Consider the following 22,267-nt stretch of genomic DNA (forward strand, 5'->3'; position numbering starts at 1 on the left):
ATAACATCTTTTCCTCCAGTTCTTGAACCCTTCACCTGCATGAACATCTCCTTTAGATCATCTTTATTGAATACAGTTAAGTGTAGCTCATGGGGTTATTGAATTACAGACATGAACCTACCAAAATGAGATAAATCACTCACGTATTAGCCTCCCTCTATTAAACACATTTCACCCTGAGGCATTTTTCCATAGAACAGATACTATATATCAAGCATTTGAACACTCGAAGTAGCTACCGTGGGCTTCTCGCAGCAAGAAGGCACGCAATGGGAGTGCAGCGGCCCTCTCTGAAGGAACCTTTACTGCCTAAAATATTTATTAGAAATAACATCCTCCATGTGAGGCTCAGCAGTAAGAGCTTGGGATAGAGTCTGAGCTACGTTTGCTCATATCAGATTCTCTTTCCTGCAGTGCAGTATGAAAAGGCGATGTGTGCTGGCCGTGGCAGGGTACCGTGCTGCATCACCGCCCGCCCTCCAGCCCCTGGCACAGGGTGGGCAATGCCCCCCTTGGGGTCACTTACCAGTGCGCCCCGCCGGGCACCAGCTTTGCCCCACAGACCACCAGCTGTGAGAGAGGCGTTGTTTGTCTTTGTGAGATATTTGAGCTTGAATTGGTGGGGGCAGCACTGGGAAGCGTTGATGCCATTTGGGGGTGTGAATGGGACTTGGCTGTGTGCTCAGCCCCTGGCATGGTGGGGAGCAGCAGGTCCTGGTGCTGCCCAGCCCCAAACCACGCCATCTCCTTGCCCACCCTGCAGCACCCTGGGACTCATGCACCCCCAGAGCATCTCCAGACAACTCGTTTGACTTCTTCTGCAGTTACTTTTCATGCTGGCACTCTTAACTTCTACAATGGCCTCACCTTGGTGTCCTGTTTTGGCCAGGATAGTTAATTTTCCTCTCAGTACATGGTACAATGCTATGTTTTGGATATAGTATGAGAATAATGTTGATAACACACTGATGGGTTTAGTTGTTAAGTAATGTTTATACCAAGTCAAGGACTTTTCAGTTTCTCAGCCCCTGCCAGTGAGAGGGCTGGAGGGGCACAAGGTGTTGGCAGGGGACACAGCCAGGGCAGCTGACCTGAACTGGCCGAAGGGATATTCCATACCACTCAACGTCATGCTGAGTATATAAACTGGTGGAGCTGGTGGCGACTGGGGGATTGCTGCTCACGGACTGGCTAGGCATCGGCCAGCAGCTGTCAGCATCGGTGAGCAATTCTATTGTGCATCACTTGCTGGGTTTTTCTTTCCCTTTCGATTTTATTCCTCTCCTCTTCTCTTTCCTTTTCATTATAATTGTTGTTGTTGCTGCTGTTATGATTATTATTATTTCATTTATTAAATTGTTCTTATCTCAACCCTCGAGTTTTACTTTTTTCCCCGATTCTCCTCTCCATCCCGCTGAGCTGGGGAAGGGGTGAGCGAGCAGCTGTGTGGTACTTAGTTGCCGGCTGGGGTTAAACCGCAACACTTTGGTATTTCCACAGACCACATCATATCCATGTATTTCCTTCCCTGCCTTCTTGTTTGAGAGGTCTTGGGTTTTAGGTGGACTTCTTTCTCTCTTGCATCACCCTGTCTGAGTTGGAAGCCCGAGGGGGTTTGCAAACAGTTAATTTGTGGGATCTTGATCCCAAACTGTATCTGCTGCCTCCAAACCACTGATGCTGTAAGGTCACTGGCTGAGCTTCAGCCTAAGGTCCGTGAGGTGACAGCACAAAATCTCTTCCTGCCACTTTGCTGGGGGTGTGCAGAATATCTCCTGCAGGTGTTGGTCTTCTGAAGGGAAACTGATGCAAAGCTACCTCCCTCCCCTTCTGTGCATTTCTGTCCAGGTACAGAACTCGAGGGGAACCACCAGTAGCCTCTGGCATCACTCCTGCAATTGAAGAGGGGTCATGTTTCTAGCTTGTTGTTCAGCCTGCTGAAAAATGGCCCAAATCTCTGCAGAAATCCTCTTTTGCTAAACGTTCCTATTTTCTATTTTTTTCAGTAGACCCAAAGTTTTATTTCCAGATAAAAAAATTCACTGAAACACAAATAAGGGCGGGGAAAAGGATACATATATACAGTGATCTGCCCTGATACATCGCCAGGAAAATTAGTAGCAAGCACATTCACCAGAAGGTTGTTGGATCCTTGCTCCTTCCACACAGGATTTTATTCTGAATAGCTGTTGGATATTAATTAACATTTTATAAATAACTAGCATAATCAATATTTTAAATTCTGGCAATGCTAAGGATTACACAAGGATTGTTAAGGATCAATTTGTAACCTCAAGGAGCAAAACCTACCCTATTTAAATACTACTATTTAAGTAAGCTACCTCTCTCAAGGTAGGTGATTTTTACAATCATTTCATTAGGTTTCCAGCCAGTGAAAATGGTTTTCAGTGTGGATGTTTAAATTTCTTCTCTGAGAAAGCCTTTAATTAAGGAATAAACTCTAAATTCCGTAACAGTGATGGCATCTATATATCCTATCTAGCGTCCTCTGTCCATGAAAGGGGCTTTTCTGCCCCATTTTGCAATGTTCCACAACAGACTGCGGTGGAAACAAAAGCTGTGCCACCCCTTCTGCCCGCCCCTGCACTCAGCAGGGCACCCCTCAGATGCACTGAACCCCACGAGCAGCACCCCTGGGACAAGTGCAGCAGGCACACATGTACAACGTGCCGGAAACAAACCAGGGTGGGAGCTCCCCTTTCACGGCTTTTTTGTTCAAACTGCAGGTTTGTGACATGTTATACCCACTTTGCCTTCCAAACCCAAATTCCAGCCTGGATTTTCCCCTTCCTTCGGAGCATGTTCACGTTGCCGGCTTACAGACATCACGTGGTGCAGCGTGGGTTACTTCTTTAAAACACAAACCTCTGCGACACCATTTCTCCTTGTTCCAATCGGATTGGATTTCACACTTTTAAAACGTCTGTTTAAAAAAAATCCAAATAGGCAAATACAACAGAAAAACGTGCGTGCTTGTGTTCCTGTTGATCCATTTTCCCTGTCTTCTCTCCTGGTGGAAGCTAACATCACTCTCAGAGCCATCTCCCACTCCAAAATACTTTAACTCAAATCACCCATCCCGTGTAAACACCCCCCGGCTGGCAGCCTGCCAGAGCAGGGGGCTGGCTGCCTGTGGCACCAGTTTCCCCAGTGACTGCACTTCACTGGGCATGCATTTGGGGTGCTGCGCTCATCAGAATTTGACAGGCAAGGGCACAGCACGGAGCTGGAGAAGGGTGATTGCAAACGACAGCCTCACCTCTTCACCCACGGAGCAAGGGTTGGATGAGACCTGATCAAGCAGCTGCTCCTCAGCCCCAGGTGCTGACTGCCCATCACCAGCAGGCGCGGGATGCTAGGCACCACAAGTCCCTGCAGGGCTCTCCCAGCACGGCCTCCCAGCAAAGCCTCCAAGGTGACTGGGGAGATTTTCAAACCAGCTGGTTTTGTCCAGCATGCAAATAAATTGCAGAGATATCTCACATACCTGCATGGCTGGTGGTAGTAGGACATATATTAGGAGCTTATATAGGGATTTCTAAGTTCCTGGGCTGGGATATCATCCTCCTCTCACCTTTTCCTCATCTTCTGAAAGTAAGATGGGATAGAGTGAGGGTAAAGCCTGAAGCCTTTGCACAGAGAACATCAGGAGCGCCCAAGCTGTGCATGAGCTGTCTGCACCAAGGTGAGCACATCTCAAAGTACACAACCACCACAGTAACCGTTCCTGGAACCTGAAAGCAAAATTTATTCCCAAAGAAACCTTCTCCACAGCTTGCTGGCTAACTCCGTGTTCTGATCTACAGCAGCACACGGCTGAAACAGATGTGAAGCATGTCAATTTATTCTGTTGTCATCCCTAGCCAGTTTACATGAAGAACTCACTGAGGCAGAGCTTGGCTGGTGCAGAAAGCTTTACAGGACCCCACCTGTATTTGAGAAGCACTACAAACAGCAGAAGAATTTTAATTTTTAAAATTGATCAATAATAATAGCTCTATGCACACCCTGCCAACACCTTGTGGGAAGATCAGCCAGTGGATACTAAAGGCGACCCTGCATAAACTGGAAACACAAATGTAGGATACGGTCAGACTTTGGCACAGCAACTCGAAGCAGGAATGAGCTCCCATCGAAGACGGGAATGCTATTTACGTGTCACGGGGTAAGACAATACCTCTTTGCCTTCTCACACAGTGCCTTATGGGAAAGGTGTAACAGGGCCTTCCATAAGCATCTGCTCAGGGCTTTTCCACTCTGACCTCAGCACTCCTGCAGAATGCATTCTCCCTAGACAAATCCCTACTTCACCTCCCTGCCTTCCTCAGCCAGCTGGTGGCATTTCTTATGTGGCTGGTGGGGGATCAGAGAGGCTGCTGCCCTTCAAACACAGCGAGTGAAGCATTGTACAAATCCAAAGCTCCCACGAATGTTAAACAGAGGCTTGCTCCGAGCACATGGCAGCCTTCCCACATTCCACACTGAAGAAATGGAAATATTTCCCAAAAGCAAATGCTGTAAAGGCTATCCTTGGTGTTTCTGTGGGCATAGGGTTATGGGCTAAGATATGCTGTGCTGCTTAAATAACAAGCATTCCTGCACTAGCTCTTTCTCCATCTCCCCTGGCTCAGGTGGAGCACCCAGACCACCTAAGTAGGACCAGAAATGCAAAGGGATAGTTCAACTTGGTGTGACGGCCAAGGAAAGACACTCTAATCCTAGCAGGCTGAAAAGCAGTTTTCTGTATCTTGTGATGTGGGAGCTTTCAGAGCAGTGATGGAGCTTGTCCGGATTCCCATCCTGGGTTGGAGCTGGTGTGCATCACCCCAGGTTCCATTAACGTTGGTCCTAGTGTCAAGCTCTACAGCACAGGATCCCTTTAACTAAAAACATTCCTCTGGGGATAGCTCCCTTCTGCCATCGCTGAAGCCAACTGCCAAGACAAAGTCTGCTTAAATTCCTTGAGCAGAGGAATTTACTGCAAGAGTCCTAGTGGAAGAGGCAGCTTTGTTTCTGTCTTGCTTTCAAAGGGTAAGCACCTTTTTCTCTACCTCTCCTACTTCTAGAGCACAGTTTGTACATCCTGTCATTCAGATGTCTGACATACTATTTCTCAAAGTGTTCTTTATGCATAGCTGTGACAAGCAAATTACACTGAATTAAGCTCATCTACCTTGGTCTCAAGGGGCACTAGCTATTAAACTGTCTCAGAACTGGCATCCTGAAGTACTGTCACCACTCAGCCTAGAGGAAGATGCTGAGATGGCTGCGCTACCCAACAGAAAAGGGCTGCTCTATTCAGGGGTGTAACTAAAACAGCTTGCAGGGAGCACCGCTTCTGCTGAAAATTAACTCTACTTACAATGGCAGCATCGTTTAGTCCAAATGGCAGGTCTGCAACTTCACCACTGGCCCCAAGAAATAATCTAAGTCTTTCCTTTCTGATACACAAGAACCAATATGAGATCCTGCAGGCTCCATCCCACCTCCGTTATCCCCCTTGGTGGGTCCACTGCCTGATGGTGTCCATAAAATCATCAACAGCCATGATACATGAAAGGCAGACAGAGATCCCTCACTGCTCGCCTTTTAGTGAAGCCAGGATGGGCTTGGGGGAGATACCAAAGGAGCTGCTTGTTGTTCAGAGAGCAATTTTAGAAAGAAATCGATGGACTCCAGGGAACAGCACAAGTAATTTCTTCACATAAAACCTTCACTTGCAACTGATCCCAACCCTCACTGCCAGCTCTGCTGGGGTCTGAATTGGCAAGAGACACACAACAAGGTGAAAATGATCGGAACGTCTTCCAAGATCCTTTTTAAACACAGCTTAAGGCCATCTCAGAGGACACGGCTATCTCCTGCAGGCTTCACTCAAGCTCATGCTTTACCATCTTCTTGTTTCAATCAGCCACAGAGTCGAGTTGACACCACTGCCTGTAAAATAACATTCTAACGATCAGAAATTATAGCATTCTAGTGATCAGCTTCACAGAAATGTGTTGCTCCATGTTGTGGAGAAAGCTTTGTGCAAAGCTACTATGGAAACGAGACACCTGGGACTTGGCTGATGGCCTTCCGCCAAGAAACACTGAGGAACTTGCTCTTTTCTTTTGGAGGAGCCCATCTAGCACAACCGGGACACCGAGGACTGCGGTAACATTTGAACAGGCAATGGCACATACCCGCCACCTCCATTAAGTATCTCCCATAATAAAGCAAAGCATGAAAACATAAACCCTATGAAAATTAAGCATTGCACAAAGAAAATAAAAAGGAATTGGGAGATGTGTGTTTGCTCACTCCTCTTGCGCCAGCTGCCCTAGCAGTTTGCCGCCAACAGATGAACCCCTCCAGACCCAGAAGAGACTCTGCCTAGCAGCGGCTTCACAATGAAGGAAAAAGGAAACCAAAAGAAAACCTAATAAGCAGCCTCACCCTCAGCTGGGCATCGCTGGGGCACTGCCATGGGCAATGCAGTGCCTTCACCGAGTACCTTCCCAGTGTGTACACGCACACAGGAAAGTACAGGACAGAACCCGTCTCCTATTTCCCTCCCTCAGACTGCTCCTCCCAGCACCAACACTGAAACCCTCTCCAGAAAGGATAATGGCAAAAGTTATTTCTTTTTCAAGGAGGTGGGTCCTTATCAGATATAATAAATTCAGAGCTGCCATGAGCTATGCTTGCTGGGAGCGCCAAGGTGAAAGTGCAACAGCGTATTTATCCTCACCATCAAGCTAAGCCTCAAGCCCTTTTTCAGCATAAGCCTACCCTAGAAAAACAATTTGTTCTTTAATCAGAGCAACAAAGACAGGCTCTCAGACTCCAGCTATTTGAAATACACTGAGATTGGTCCAGATAATTGTTGGTGAAAAATGAAAAGCTTTGAAGTTCTTGAATTTAGTAAGAAAAGCCGAGCGAGGTGAGGAGAGAGGCACGGCTCACCGGCTGGCTGCTGTGTGCCAGGCTGCCACCCCTCCTTACTAGAATTTGCAATTCTTCTATTAAACGTTCTCAAAGGTGCTTTATTCTTCCCTCCTTTCTGTAACCCCCATGTAAAAAGGCCCTTAGGGCAGAACAGGGACAGGATTAATTTTTTTTTTTTTTTAAAACAGTCCAGGAAAGCAATTTAGAGCCTTGCCCTAGCATTCCTGAAAAATGCTGGTTTTTAGCAATCCTAAAAATCCTAAAAAAACAGTATTAAAAAAAATATTTCATGCAGATGATTTATAATAATCATATGACAAGATTAACCCTACCTGCAATAGATACATACCGTCTTGAAGGTACCAGCGGTTACACCAAGCACTGAAAAACCTTTCCACAATTCTAAAGAAAAAACCTTGAATTCCTCCTCCCAAATGACCACCTGACTCAGACATCAGAGCAAGTCAAATATTAAGATTTGACTTCCCTGCAGGGTCTCGGTTTGTTGAGGTAATCTGCAATATATCTACTAAAAATGGAGTGAGAATGAATGAAATTACTGAGAGTAGCAGGCTTTTTAAAACTAAATGCAGAGTATAATTCAGTTTTATTATAATTAGTTGATAAGCTACACCATCTCAAATACCTTCTTAATATGAAAATTAAATTCAAGTGTAAACTAACAGCAAGAGTCCTTTTTGTCAGCTGGATGCATTTCCCTTTGCAAAAACAAATGAAAGCCTGCCTGCTACTTTTAAACAAAGCATCAGACATCACAATATACTGGTACCAAAGAAGGTTTGCATTAATAAGGTTAATATTAACTATTACGCATTAACATGACTATGCTTCAATAAGAAAGCAAAATTTCTAGGCCAAAAGTACTTTAACACAAGAGAAGTTACTCCTGTCACCATTTCTGTACCTGGGAAAAGTCTGGATACTAAACAGGCAAGTTCAAAACCTGTATATAAAATGAACGAAAGGACAAAAAAAGGCTTTCACTTGAAAAACACAAGTTTAAGGCACTCCCACCTATATATTTGTGTTCCAGAAACTGAGGAAAGCCAGATTTTAACAACACTTACATCAAAATGAAGAGGGTATCACACAGTATTACTAAAGAAGCATAAACTTTGCACTCAAGATATTTTTTTTTTCCTTTAGCTTTAAGTCTCCTGAGTTCTTAAACCTCTACCTCACTCAATTTTATCTTCACTTTTGCATTTTGGGCTGGCTACTGATTTGGTTTTTCTTTTGCCCCGGCAGCAGCTCAGTGCATTTGAATGGATCATACTAGTTGATATTCACACTACACGAAGCACTTGCAGAAAAAAAATCTGCATATATTTATGTCATAAAATCACAGCGTGGCATTAGATCCCAAGATAAGGAGGAGTTATGAAACCTCAGAACTCCTCAGACAGGAACGCCTCTAGGTTTTTATAGATGAAAAGGAGCTGTCTGATCTATGAAATGTAGTTAGTAATAAATCCACGTTCAGGGTACCTCCAGCTGATCAACTACATGTACACAACAGAGGTAATGACATTTTATGAAGGCACTGTATTTTTTTCTGTTATTTAACAAAAAAAAAATAAATTCCTTCTCAGCAGTTAATGGAAGCCTGGCCCCTTGCAAGAAAGATTCCTGTCAGATAAGATTTCTCAGGACACAACCTGATACAGATTGTTGTTGCTGATAAAAAGGAACACAGGCAAAGGTGATATGCAGATTTATGAAAAATAAATTTATTACATAACACCTTGTTTTAACAATGTTTGATTTTTTTTTTATTCAGAATACTTGTGTCATTCATGTAAAATAGTTTGATACAGTACATTGTATGTAAGTTTTTCCTCATAAATTCTAAGGCTCTCCTAACACCTTGATCCTCTGCTGTAGGAATGGCACCCCTAAACAATGTGCGAACATTTAAAAAAAAAATTAACTGAACAAAATTTAAAATCCACTACACCAAGCTGGTTCTCAAAAATCATGACAAAATATCTGAATGGATGCCGCACCTTTTTAGGAAATATCATTCATGCTTTTTTAATCCCAAAGCATGCTCACAAATCATTAACACCAACAGGAAAAAAAAAATAAAACACTGTCTATGACAATCATTTTAGTTTGTTTGCTGAACCAAACATGTTTATATCAATGACAACATACTTATTTTACTATCAAATAGCAGCTTTAATACCAGTCAAGTCATAGATTTAAAAACAAAAACCTATGGTGGAAATTAATCTTTGGGACATTTGTAATTGCTGGGAAAAAAATGCAAACGTTCTCATGGTTTTAAAAAAATCTCATCATAGCAATCATTCAGTCATAAAACATTGATCTAGGTGGAAAATGAGCCAACCCACAAAAGTCACTAAAAATAAACGTCTATCAAAGTTGTCTCAGAGTCACGGTTAGTTTGCTTTTTTTGCCATGGTAACATATACTGTATGCTTCAAGTACCAGTTCAAAGATGTTGTGTACTATTGGTCAGATAAAGTTGTTACATCAAGAGAATTCACCACATACGACAACAACAATGCTTGCCCCTAGCACATTTCACAGCTTCAACTGCTACAGACTGTCACTGAAAAAAAATGCATCGGTCAGTCTGAATCATGTCAAGTAAACTACTGAAGTAGCATATCCACAACACAAACTGTGCTAGCACTTTCTTTTCAAGTCTAACCCCAAAAACAGGTTCAATCTGGGAGCCACTACTCCGCTCTGTGGAAGGGGGTGGATCGTGGCGATCGGACAGGTTGGAGGTGTGGTTGTACAGTACATTCTCGTGGCCCGAGCTGGGTTCCAGGCAGGCAGCTGTGCGGCCGGTCCTGCAGCATTAGCAACAGTGCATTGACGTTATTGGGATGCAGCTCAGTACCGATGTGTCTGATGCGAGTACTGTGGTGGCTGCTGGGAGGTAGTTGAATATCCCATGCTGCTCTGTGGCTGTGATGTGCTTGGTCCGGGGTTGGGGTAGGCAGCATGGGGGTTGGAACGCTGCAGAGGGGTAAAAGCAGAGGAAACATAACCCTTTGTAACAGGTACATCACAAGGCAGTTTTGCCTACCCGTTTCTTTCTTCAAGCGGTACCCAGCACACCGAGTCTCAAAGCAGCTGCACTTCCAGGCTTCTTTTCACTTACTCTGATTACAGCAGATGCAGGTATGAACATCAAGTTAGAAAGTGACAGTTACCACCCTTCAGTTACCCATCTTTATTACCCTCTGTGAAGCTACACGCCAAGCCAAACCTCCAGCCAGCCCTCCAGATGGCTACGGCACACCTGCACGTTACACAAGGCTGCCACTGCTCACAGCAGTGCTCTTCTCTCCACTTGCTCCCTTCTCCTTCCGAGAAGGTGTGTTGGAGTGGAGGTCCAAATGGTGCATTTTACTGCTGCTGAGCCACTCTGCGTTATTCTGGACATTTCCTACACAAAGGATGCTTGCCACCCTTTTGTGTGACCTAGGAGTAAAAGCTGAGCACGCTGTGATTATTTAGGCTAAGGTATCACCTAGCAGCAGCCTTACCAATACCTGAAGGAAAGTTAAAGACGAAGCCACACACTTCTCAGCGGAACCAGATATTTCAGGGGGAAATGGCCATAGACTGTGGCTTGGGACATTGGAGGGGAGTGGAAATCACTAGGAGACCAGTATAGCACTAGAAGAACTTGCCCAGAGAGGCTGTGAAGTCTCCTTCTATGGAGGTTTTTCAGACTCAGTTAAACAAAGCCATGGCTGACCTGATTTAGCAGTCCTGCTTCCAGTGGGAGACTGGGCTAGATGGTCTCTTGAGGCCCCTTTCAACCAGTATTTCTACAATTATCTATGAGTGGAGCATTCATCATTGCAAGAAGCTCTGAACAAACCAGCAACTGCCTGCTTCAATTTTAACCTAAAAATTCATTATTTACACATCATGCATTAAAAAGGGAAGAAAGGACTCGTATGAGATTGTCAGTCTAAGCATATGACCACTTAATACATTTAACATTTCATTACATTAACATAATTTCAGCACATTACTGTGCTGTTTTACATTTATGTTAAGGTTTACAAATGCACAAATTCTGAAGTGTTTAGAAACTGCTGCATAACTTCTGAATTCACGATATTGCAAGATGTACTAGGATTTTTAGAGAAAGCTGCTTCTAGTAAAGGTCTGAAAACTTCTCTAAGGTGAATATTCCAGGACTAGGGTACTGCTACTGAGACCTGAATACACAAAACTATGGTGAACCAATGTACTGAAAAAGTAAAATATAAAATATGTAAAGCCATTTTAATAAGTTGAAATATAAAATAATAATACATAACAACCCCTTTTTTTCCTACTGTTCAGCATTCAGAACAGCAGCTACGATCAGGATGCTGAGATGATGGCAGAAATGAAAAGGCAAACTACTTGTTAATATATGCTCGCAGGACTAAGCTAATTCTCTAGGGGCGTACAGTGTAAAGGGGAAGAAATAGCTGGACTGGCACTTAACACCAGCAAGAACAAACCAGCGCTGCTGAACCACACCATTAACACAGTGAGCGAACTTTTGTGATATTTGCCTTCAGTCTTGAGAGACAGAGTAAAGTCACTCGACAACAGAAGCATCACAGCTCTGGGTCACCCTTCTCCATGTAGCAAATATAGGATGCGATTCAGAGACTGAAAATCTCTGAATATTCTTTTTGCCCAAGCATGGCTCCTGCATGTAGGAAAATATCACAACTTGAATCATTTAAAAAACTAACCATTCACATCAGCTGTAAACACTTTCTGCATTCTGACTTCTAAAACAGATCTTAAGATGGAAGCAATTAAAATCCTAATTCTTTCATGACACGCACTGCAACAAATGGCTTTTGTTTAAGAACAAATGTAAATATCCAATCCTTTCTAAATACCATTAAGCACCCAGAGGGTTATTACAAGGAAAAGCTCAGAGTAGTGGAATTGCTCCAGCCTGTTTAATCACATTGCATTTGGAAGCGTCATGTTGCAGATTTAAATGAAAAGGCGAGGAAGTCCGCATGTCACGTGTCTACTACTTTTATGCATGGCAGAAAGCGATACCAGGTCAGCCTGCTCTGCAGAGAGTAATTTGATTTCTGAGGGGATGGAGAAACTGTCTTAGTGTGCCTTGCCCAGGAGATGGCAATCCTTCTTCACAAGCTTTATATGGGGAATTTGAGCAAATTAAATGAAGAACAAAGGAACAGGTGTTTGATTAAAACAGAGGGTTGTACTGTAATATTTGTTTGCTGTCTCCTCAAGTTGCAGGATCAGAAGCAAAAAATGTGAGGATTTTTTTTTCAGGGAGACCTGAAACCACCAATAGGCAATTCGTAACTGCTTTTGTTCTAGTGCCAGCCAGTTCAGGTCTCCTCCTTTTGATTACCATGTTTTCCAGATATCTCCAACAGAACAAATCTACCCACTGCCTTCTTGCAAGACTCAGGGGAAGCTTTTTGGGTTTGGTTTTTTTGTTGTTGTTGAAAACCAGGTGTTTTGCTTCCCAGAGGGACAGCAAAAAGATTAGTCTGGAACAGTCAAGTTACCAGTAAGAGCTCCTAGGATAGCAAAGCAGCAGTTATCACTGCCTCAATGCAGAAGTATTCTGAAAGTGTTTGTTGACAAGGGCTGCCCCCAGCTATAAGCCTGGGATGGAAATCTGAGAACACAAAAGTTGTGATGAGCACGAGCAGAAAACAAACGAACATCAACTCCTGCTGAGGCAACGCAAGCCTTCTGACTTCTCAACTAGCAAACCTCAGCCCTTGCTCACAGAAGTGGAAGCTGAAGTTTGCTCAAAATGCCAAGGTGCAGCAGCAAAATGAGGGGAAGGCCATGTAAATAGGGCATGTAAATGGGGCTCCCTGACAAGTACATGCAGCCTCTGCATCAGTGTCCTTAGATATGCGACTCAAGATGAGGGGAAGATTTAAGAGAGTTACAGCTGCATTTGCCACCTTAAAAATACACACACAGAAGGAGTAGAGCGCGCCAGCTAAAAGGCCAAAACAGCAGTCTACTGCAGCTTGCCAAACTGAAAGGGATGGAAGTCCTGTGCTGGAAGTACACAGATTTATGTAAAAATGAAGGTAATGCCCCCAGGCAGTCTTTGAGGATACCTGGTACTCTCAGAAACAAACTCTGAAATGCAAGATTTCAAAGCCTATTGGTGTTTATGGAGAAACAATATCAAACCGTGAAAAGTAAGCTGACAGCAGTAGTTGCAATGACACTGTTCTTCAACTCTCCCTATGTTTTGCTACAGAATATAAGCATAACTAAGTGGGTTTCCAATATTAGGCTCTCAGATTTAGATATTAATCTTCAAACTAACTGAAAACACTGCCAGTAACATCTGACTTCTCCATCTTTTGATTTCACCCAAGACTGTCTTCCAATTGGCCTTCCGTACTACGCATTCTATATGAACAGTTCCTGCAGGGTAACATTTCCACCAGCATGCCTCCTCCTTATATCTTCTATTTCCTAGGCTTCCAAAATCTGCCACCTCTCTAACAGCTCTCATGCATATCATTTGAAATCTTCCCTCCTCCTCTTCTGTAATTTCTTAGCTTGCATTAACTACAGGTTCTGTCCTTAACTCTCCCCAGTCTCCAGCAGTAACCTCATCCAAACTCACAAATTCTGGTATCATTCCCTGGGACGACTCCGATATCTTTCTGCTCCAGACTCTTCTGATTTCCTAATATCTGACCACAAGCTCAAATGCAGGAACTCTAGAACACAGTTTTTAAGTTTTCCTTAAGAGTTTTTCTTACTCGTCTTCCTTCACTCAGTCACCACCACCTCACTTGTCTCTTCAGATCCACAATACTGGGCTTACTCAGCCTGGAATCTCCCTTGGTCTTCAAAATAGAGATTGACAGCCTCATGTCAAGTCTTCCTGTTAGTCATCAAAAATACTGCTTTTCCATTCATTTGCCCAACTACAGCTCTTGCTCAGACTCTTATTTCACAGCTTGTTTACCACAATATCCTTTGACTCCTCTACTATTACAGGCTTGTTCAAACAAGGAATAGTATTTTCCGGAGATACAGAGCACAGCATAACAGGGTCCTGGTCCACTATCAACATTTCCTAATATGAAGGTAATAAATTAGTAAATGCCATGATCTCTGATCCTGATGTCCTTATTGCTAATCTGAAGAGCATCAGCATATCAATTTACAGACAAAACAACAACTAAATCCACCTTAAAAAAATCTGAAAGATGCTAGAAAATACCAGTTAATACAGCGACATTTATAAAATCACATTTTTTAACTTAAAGAAACACTGCTATAAAAATGAGAACCAAAATACACAATATATGAAATAAAGCAAATACCTGATAGTCTGAGGTCATAATAAGTCCACCTGAGGTAGTGGTAGGAGGAACAACTCTCACTTTTTTCAGTGGGGGTCCCTGTGTGTGACTGTTGTCTTGGTTCCCTGGATGACCAGTTCCATTAGTATGGTTATTGCCCTGCTGCTGCTGCTGGTTCTTCTCAATTGTTTAAACACAAAGAAAAATTTCAACTCAAAAGCAGTACGTGAAATAACATGAAAACAGGAAATAGTGTGAAAGCCCGTGAAGCATGATGATACTGTTCTTCCAGTACTTACTTTGTCTCCTTTATCATCTGGTTCTTCTTCTGTTAAAAATTCTCGTTTTGGGTAAGGGATTTGACAACCTGCAAAAACACTGCCCCCCAAAAAAGTCTATTTATCACTGTATTAGAACAGAATGGTTAGACCTGTAAGTTTCATACTTCACCCATGCTAGTTTCAAGTTGCCTGAGCCATGGACTAATACCTGTAACTAGTGGAGAAGTTTTTCCTGTCTTAGTTCCATCATATTCCAAACTTAGTAAACATATTCACATTTATTTTTAATCTTCATTTGCCTCTTATACACTCATTTAAAATCCTAATAGTTTTCACAGTTTCTGGTAGCTGGTGACCAAACTGGTGGCTGGAAAGGTACACCACCTGTTAGTTATCTGCAAGGGCACAAAGAGCTATCTTAATCCAGCTATCGTGTAATTCACAAACTCGGGTCTAACTAAAAATACTCTTGGAAACTTCCACTATTAATAAAACTGTATGGAACAAAAGTCTAAAAATAACTAGATTTTAATCTGTCAGTTCATATCTCATGGTCCACGTGAATTTGCTACTGCTAGTGCAAGTTAATATTTACCTGCTCTGAATCAGTAGAATGTATTTATAATAAAGTCTCTGTACACCTGTTAGCATTACTCATTGCGTATTCACACTAAAATGCCAACCTGAAGTTGAGAAAAAAATTCAAAAACTGTCCTAAAAGCAGTTTCTACAAAACCAAATCATTCACGTGACAACATTAAATCACAGAGACAAGTCAAGAGCTGTTATAAATAATCCAGTAGGTTTTAGTGGAATAATTTCATTTTTAATTAATTGCTTATAAATATACATACCATATTTTATAAATGCCTCCCTAGATAATGGTAGAGAATCATACACAGGATGTAGTAACAGCTTTCCTTAAAAGGTGTACAATCATGCTCTCTGGCTAGTCTTTTGGGAGGGGGGCTTAATTTTTAATGAAATCATTCATTGTCCCTACATTTTCTTCCTTCTGTAAATCTCCCTACACAAACAAAAAAGAGAAGTGTCTACAGAAAATGGATTTAAGTTGTTAAGGATGACAGCACAGAGACAGAGTCGACTTCCCCCACCCACTGAATTTACAACAAAGGCTAAGACAGAAAAATGTAAACTAATTAGAGTGTCATCTGGCATTCTGGAGCAGAGAAGTGGACCTGCAGGCACTTAGCAGTTGTCTACAAAGATCTGTAGCATGCATAATCAACCTGTCAGTGAATAACAAGATTAGTGCTGCAACTAATAGGATCAAAGTTCCATAGAGCAAGAGATTAATAAGAATGCTACTTAATTTTAAAAACCACAAATGGCATTTTAGCAGTTACAGCTTTCCTTGGTTGTTAGACAGTAAGTATTTAGCTCAATATTCAGAAACGTATTTATAGCAGAGAGAAAGCTCACACTCCTAAAACATCTCTGGATGCACTGACAGGTTAATAAACTGATCACTTACTCGGATGTGGGAAGAGGATCTTCTAAGAAATAGGGATCCTGCATAGCCTGTTCTGAGGTAATTCTCTTAATTGGATCCATCGTGAGCAATTTCTGAAGCTGCAAAAATAAAAGATAAAAAGCTCTGCATTACTTCTCAAAGACTATCTCGTATAAATGTGCCTGAACTCAAAACCCTAACAATAAATGGCATAACCACATTCTTCTCTCTTGTTAAAACCATTGCCCATCGAAGAACACCTATTCTCACTTGCAAAGCCCAGAAGACTCAGTTCCAGTCACAAATGTTCTAACAACAACATTCAAAGAGTTTGCATGACATACCAGAAGCTTTAATCATAGAATCATAAAATAGTTTGGGTTGGAAGGGACATTTAAAGGTCACCCAGTGCAACCACCCTGCAATGAGTAGGGCCATCTTCCACTAGACCAGGCTGCTCAGAGCCCCGTCCAACCTGACCTTGAATGTTCCCAGGGATGGGGCATCTACCACCTCTCTGGGCAACCTGTTCCAAAGTTTCACCACCCTCACTGTAAACATTTTCCTTGTATCTAGTCCAAACATACCCTCTTTCAGTTTAAAACTGTTACCCCTTGTCCTGTCACTACAAGCCCTACTAAAAGGTTTGTCCCCATCTTTCCTGTAGGCTCCTTTAGGTGCTGGAAGGCTGCTCTAAGGTATCCCTGGAGCCTTCTCTTCTCCAGGCTGAACCACCCCAACTCTCTCAGCCTGTCTTCACAGGAGAGGTGCTCCAGCCCTCTGAGCATCTTTGTGGCCCTGCTCTGGAGCCACTCCAACAGGTCCATGTCCTTCTTGTGCGGGGGGCTCCAGAGTTCAATGCAATACTCCAGGTGGGGTCTCACCAGAACAGAGTAGAGGGGCAGAATCACCTCCCTCGACCTGCTGGCCCCGCTGCTTTTGAAGCAGCCCCAGGGTATGGTTAGCCACTTGGGCTGTGAGTGCACGTTGCTGGCTCATGTCCAGCTCTTCATCCACCAGGATCCCCAAGTCCTCCTCTCTCTAACCGTCTGTTCACTTCCCACAGGAAGATATAACATGCACATATTTAGCCCAGTTTCTTCAACTACACTTTAACAGTAACCAATGTAACAGCCATCTAAATTAAAATTCTTAGCAATTAAAACCCAAGTGATTCCATATCCATTAGTGCTTGTTATTTAGTATATAGCTATTACTATACTCGCTATTAAGTGAGCATACACAACCACAATGCAGACCTCCATGCTGCAGACAGCTACAGTTAGGAAAGTACATTTTCCCTCCTCAGCTTTTTAATAACATTGTTAAAAATATAATAAATATGTATACCACCATCAGTCCAGTTGTGTTTTTCACATCATCAACAAGGACTCACAATAAGTTATTTCAGCTCCCTGAGCCTGCATACAGTTTTTGTAGAGTATCAGTTTAAACAGAACAATTCTTGTTCTCTCAAACAGCTCAAAACGCAATCCCAGGAACCAGAAAAGGGGAAGACAAACTATGAGAAAGAATTGCCAGCATGCTGAAAAACACCACAACCAAAAAACCACCGCAAAACTCTGGCATCATTTCTGGCAGTTAGGTTATAAAGCTGTCCATCACATACTGACAAGACGTGTGCAAACCTGGTCTTAATCAGCAACAAAAACCACAAGCAAAGTTTAAGGTTTGTACAACCATTATCACACAGAGGATCAAAACTCCTCTTTTGCCCCCTTGTTCAGGTGCCAGCACAGAAGTGAATCTTCCACTTATTATTACAAATATTTTCTATTTTGAAAGCAGTTCAATTAAAGATCACCTGGCTGAATGATATAATAATGATGCAGTTAACTATCAGCAACGAATGGGGCAATCGCTGCAGTTCCCATGGACCAAAGTAACTAAACAGAAGATGAAGCACCACTCAACCAAAAGCAGCAGCTGCGTATCCATTTTCTAAAGCATAAACAAGTAGGGGAAAAAAATTTGGAAAGTGAAAGTGGGAAAAACCATAACCTGCAAAAGCAGGAAGGAGCCAAAGTTGTCTCATATTAGCGCATCAGTTTTGCGTGTGAAAAGGAATCATGTGCATGAACGCCAGTAAAGGAGGAAAAAAATCTAGTTGATTCAGGTTGGGAACAAAATCATTTCATTTTTGACAATGAAAACAATCTCTGGATTTACTAGTCCTGTAATTATTAGTTCTGACATATTTTACAATAGTAGGTGTAAACAGCTCTTATCTGTTCTGAGGCAGACAGTAAAAGGGCTGAGAGACAACTTGTGGAAGAGTAAGATCCAGTATGTCTGGAAGAACTGGTACCAAGAGATTCATTGAACTCGTTCAGCACTGGTGGAGGTGCCCGAGGCATTCATCTGCAGCTCAGCCTGGCCTCAAACATCACCAGCGGAAACCTAAGGCAGCCTCTGCTTTTGCCAGCACCTGAAACAGTGTTTTAAGATGTTACTTTCCAAAGACTAGGATTTTTAAGTGGGATCTGATTTTCAGTGAATTGTTCTGACAGACAGCACTTAGCAGAAAACTGAGAAGATTCTGTTAAAGCTAATTAACTATGAACTTCACAGTGCATCCCTCATAATCCATACTATGGGAGGTACAAAAGAATGTAGCTACATCTACACTACTAGCTTGCGCGACACCAACTGACACCATCCAAACTGCACAAAGCTCGCTCTCTTGCTATCAGTTTTGTCACGGGAAGGTGGGTAGAGATCCAAAGCAGAATGAGTGGATGAGGTAGCAGTTGAGCACCATGTTCAGGGGTCCGTGCATTCAGTCTCCCCTTCTGGTCCTCTTGTTCAGTACTAACAGATATGACCGAGGATGGAAGGGTGGTGCCGGCCTGGCAAAGGACACCATTCCTTGATCTTGCATTTTAATGTTACTACTGTTTTTTGGTATAAAAACAAACACGCTGAACAAAAACGCTAAATACATTCAAACAGCTATCACCCTGTTAGGATACCCCAGAGAGAAGGGAATACACTGTAGTGAGCGTTTCAAGCTATTCTCATGTGGTTATTTTGTGTCTACTTTTGTTGTTCTACTGAAAACTCTTTTTAAACTTGCAAGACTCAAGAGTTGGATGAGACATTTCAGGCTGGTTTGGTCACAATGACCAATGAGCACACTCAGCTCATAAAAAAGGCTAGTTCATTCAGAGGGAGACTTTTTATGAACATCCAAGATGTACAGCAAAGCCCAACCTACTCGCTCTTACCTGTGCCTGGTATCAAGCCAGCAGACTGGAGAATGGTGAGAAAAATAGGTGAGGAACCAATGGAGGGGGAAAAGCACTTTACTTGAATATGAAGTCACTGGCCATGCTATATAAGATCTTGCATGGAAAAGGTTTTTACCTCAGATTGCCTACGTATGATATGAAAATCCTATGCCACTGATTTTAACAGGCAGAACTGAGTGAGTTTTCTCAGCTACTCACCACTGGTGACAGTTAGTCACTTTCAGATTTTTGTACAGCAACATGAGCTTAATTTTGAGAGCTTTGGACTACAAATATGTCACAAGTCTAATCTGAAGGTAACAATCAGTATGTTTGTTCTCAAAGAAGATGAAGTTAGAAAGCTAAGTACTGACGCAGGCAGCTGCATAATTTTATGGAACACCTGCCTATAGCAGCTGATAAGAAAGACTTGCGAATTCACTCAGTTTACCTCACTTTAGAATATAACGATGAGTTTTTATATCCAAATCCCACCCTACATAAATCATCATATTCAACAGATACTTCATGTTGTGTTTTGCTTAATTACTTAATAATTTTCAGAAATATTATTTCTGCTTTGATAGGAATATGACATTATCTACTTGTCATGCCAAATATTTTTTTCAAAGTATGTATTGTCATACTAAAACATAAGAACATCTTAATAAAATACTAAAAATGCATTTCTGAAGTTCCTATAATAACTATGTACTAAAAACTGGATTAATTATGAGCACTTCTGTTCTTCACATATCAACATAAGCTTTTTATGCATTCCATACAAACACACAGGCTGCTCAGCCACTTTCAGTTGTGTTTGGATGCAAAAATCCATCAAAAATTCAAAATCTCTACCAAAGAGGACTAGTTTCTTATGTAAGTTTCCTTATATAAACATCTCTAGTATGTCACCAACTTTGAGAGAGTAGAGGCACTTCACAGTAAATGATGCATAATGGTATAACTGCCAGGTAACTTCCTGCAATAAGAACTTGATTCAGCTGGTTATACTTTTGGTTTTAACCTGAACCTTGAATATACTTTCTGTTTTAAACCAGTTGCAGTATAACTCATCGGCTTGGAACGCCCCATCCAAAAATGCTCATGCAGTATGCCACATGAATAATACTGCCTCAGAGCTCTGACTACAGGATACATTCCAAAATTTACATGGAGGAAAAAGTACTGAACAGAAAAAAAACCAGGCTGCTTAAAAACCCTTGGGTCTGATCATCAGAGAAGGTACAGCTTCCAATGATTTGGAACGAAAGCCACACAAAAATCTCAAGATACCCAGGCCTCTTAACTATCTTCCCTTTCCTCCAGTTTATTCCTATCATCTGCAATATCAACAACCTTCCCATTTTCTTCCCTCACTTTCTTTTTGAAAATAGAAATAGGCTATTAGAAGTATGCAAAGCAGCAAAATGGCTGAGTTAAAATAATACTGCAAATATAATTACAAACTACACATGACAGACTGAAAACTTCCGATATACACAATGCAGAACCTAATCCACTAAGTCACAGAATAATTTTATCAATGTGGAAAGATAGTGGTTTTGCAATTCTCAGATTGCCAAGTATCAGTTATTCCAAAGTTATTTATAAAATAATGTATAATATTTATAAAACCAAGTTAGTCACAGTGTACTTGACACCAGCTCAACTCACACTTTCAACAACTGTTGCTTATATGAAAGGTTTGATTTTTTATGCATGCAGGAACTTACCAAGTGGAATGCCTTACTATCTGGTTTAACTTTATGTTTTTCCATATATTTGATAAGGCTGCAGTTGGTATACCTATAAAAGGAAAAAAGGTGGTATTTCTAATATGCAAATCACTGATACGGCAAAGTTTTCTTATTAGCCACAAAACATAGTAACAAGGACAGTTTAGTCTCGGTTGCTAATCCACTATGCAGTGAAAAAACACAACGGCAACAAAGACATTGCTTAAAAATCATTCAGACACTAGAGAAATGCATCTCCCCCGACATGCTTGTAAAAACACATCACATCCACACAAAAAGCATGCTTTTAACCCACATGCAGACAGCAAACTATCACTGGGATTTAAACTACCTTTTAGCAATTTTACTACTATATAGTTTTATTCTGTATATTTCTAATGCCAGTAAACATGGAGATAAGTACTAAGCCCATCTTAACACTCTCTTGCAACATACAGGTTGCTACAGGAACATTCATGAATTCACTTTTCAAAAAGGGAGCTCAGAAACAAGGTTTCTAAATGGTTACAACATGGCAGATGCAAGAACTGTACAGATACAGCCCCAAGTCCCTCAGCATGGAAGCAAGGCAACAGGGTAGGGTCTTAAGTGCAGGTATTAGACTCTGGCAATGCGAGAGCAAACCAGAAAGGTATTCCTTCCTTTAACCTTCATAAGCTACCCTAGACACCAAACCTGACAATTATACCCACTATTTGCTGGAAACTGTACAGGGTTACCAGATCCCTTTTAAGCAGCTATAACAGAAAAATCATTTCCAGCGCCACAAATTTGGAAACAGCTGTGACAAACCCCACTTTGCACTCCTCAGAGCTGTGTGGGATCTTACTAGCCCCGCTCATTTCACACCTGCCACCTTACCATTCACACTCTGCCTCTGGCTACTCTTCTGATTCACACCACCTCAACAGGCCAAGTTCACCATTATGAAAGAGCTTCATTTTTGTTTTTTCACAATCTAAGTCATAACCATTCTCGTTTGGCATCTACACAGAAGACACCCTGAGCTACAAGAAATTTAGTGTAAGAGGGAGAAGTAAAATACACTAAGAACGCTCAGCTCCAAGCAGACTTACGTGTTTCTCCGGAAATCTTTCATTAGAGTTGAATGTTCAGGCATCTTTTTTATGTCTTCCCAATCTTTATCTGCAAAATCAATATTTATTAAATTTTTTCTCCTCCCCCCCACCCCCCG

The 22,267-nt window shown here is 42.0% G+C and overlaps 1 protein-coding gene across 6 annotated transcripts in view; it reads right to left on the minus strand.

The window, feature by feature from the left end:
* Positions 1 to 8,680: 8,680 nt before the first annotated feature.
* CDK8 (cyclin dependent kinase 8) overlaps positions 8,681 to 22,267 on the minus strand; it is an 83,771-nt gene continuing 70,184 nt past the window's right edge. For 5 of the 6 annotated variants that reach the window (XM_055802037.1, XM_055802035.1, XM_055802039.1 and 2 more), the window contains 6 exons: positions 22,149 to 22,218; positions 21,049 to 21,121; positions 16,083 to 16,180; positions 14,606 to 14,684; positions 14,328 to 14,486; positions 8,681 to 9,966 (listed from right to left, as the gene is read on the minus strand). In XM_055802037.1, the coding sequence (XP_055658012.1) occupies positions 9,841 to 9,966; positions 14,328 to 14,486; positions 14,606 to 14,684; positions 16,083 to 16,180; positions 21,049 to 21,121; positions 22,149 to 22,218 (605 nt within the window). In that variant the 3' untranslated portion in view covers positions 8,681 to 9,840. The remainder of the gene's footprint in view (positions 9,967 to 14,327; positions 14,487 to 14,605; positions 14,685 to 16,082; positions 16,181 to 21,048; positions 21,122 to 22,148; positions 22,219 to 22,267) is intronic. The other variant, XM_055802036.1, reaches the window with a different exon arrangement.

Source organism: Falco peregrinus, chromosome 4 (genome assembly GCF_023634155.1).
Source record: "Falco peregrinus isolate bFalPer1 chromosome 4, bFalPer1.pri, whole genome shotgun sequence".
In the NCBI taxonomy this organism is placed as follows: domain Eukaryota; kingdom Metazoa; phylum Chordata; class Aves; order Falconiformes; family Falconidae; genus Falco; species Falco peregrinus.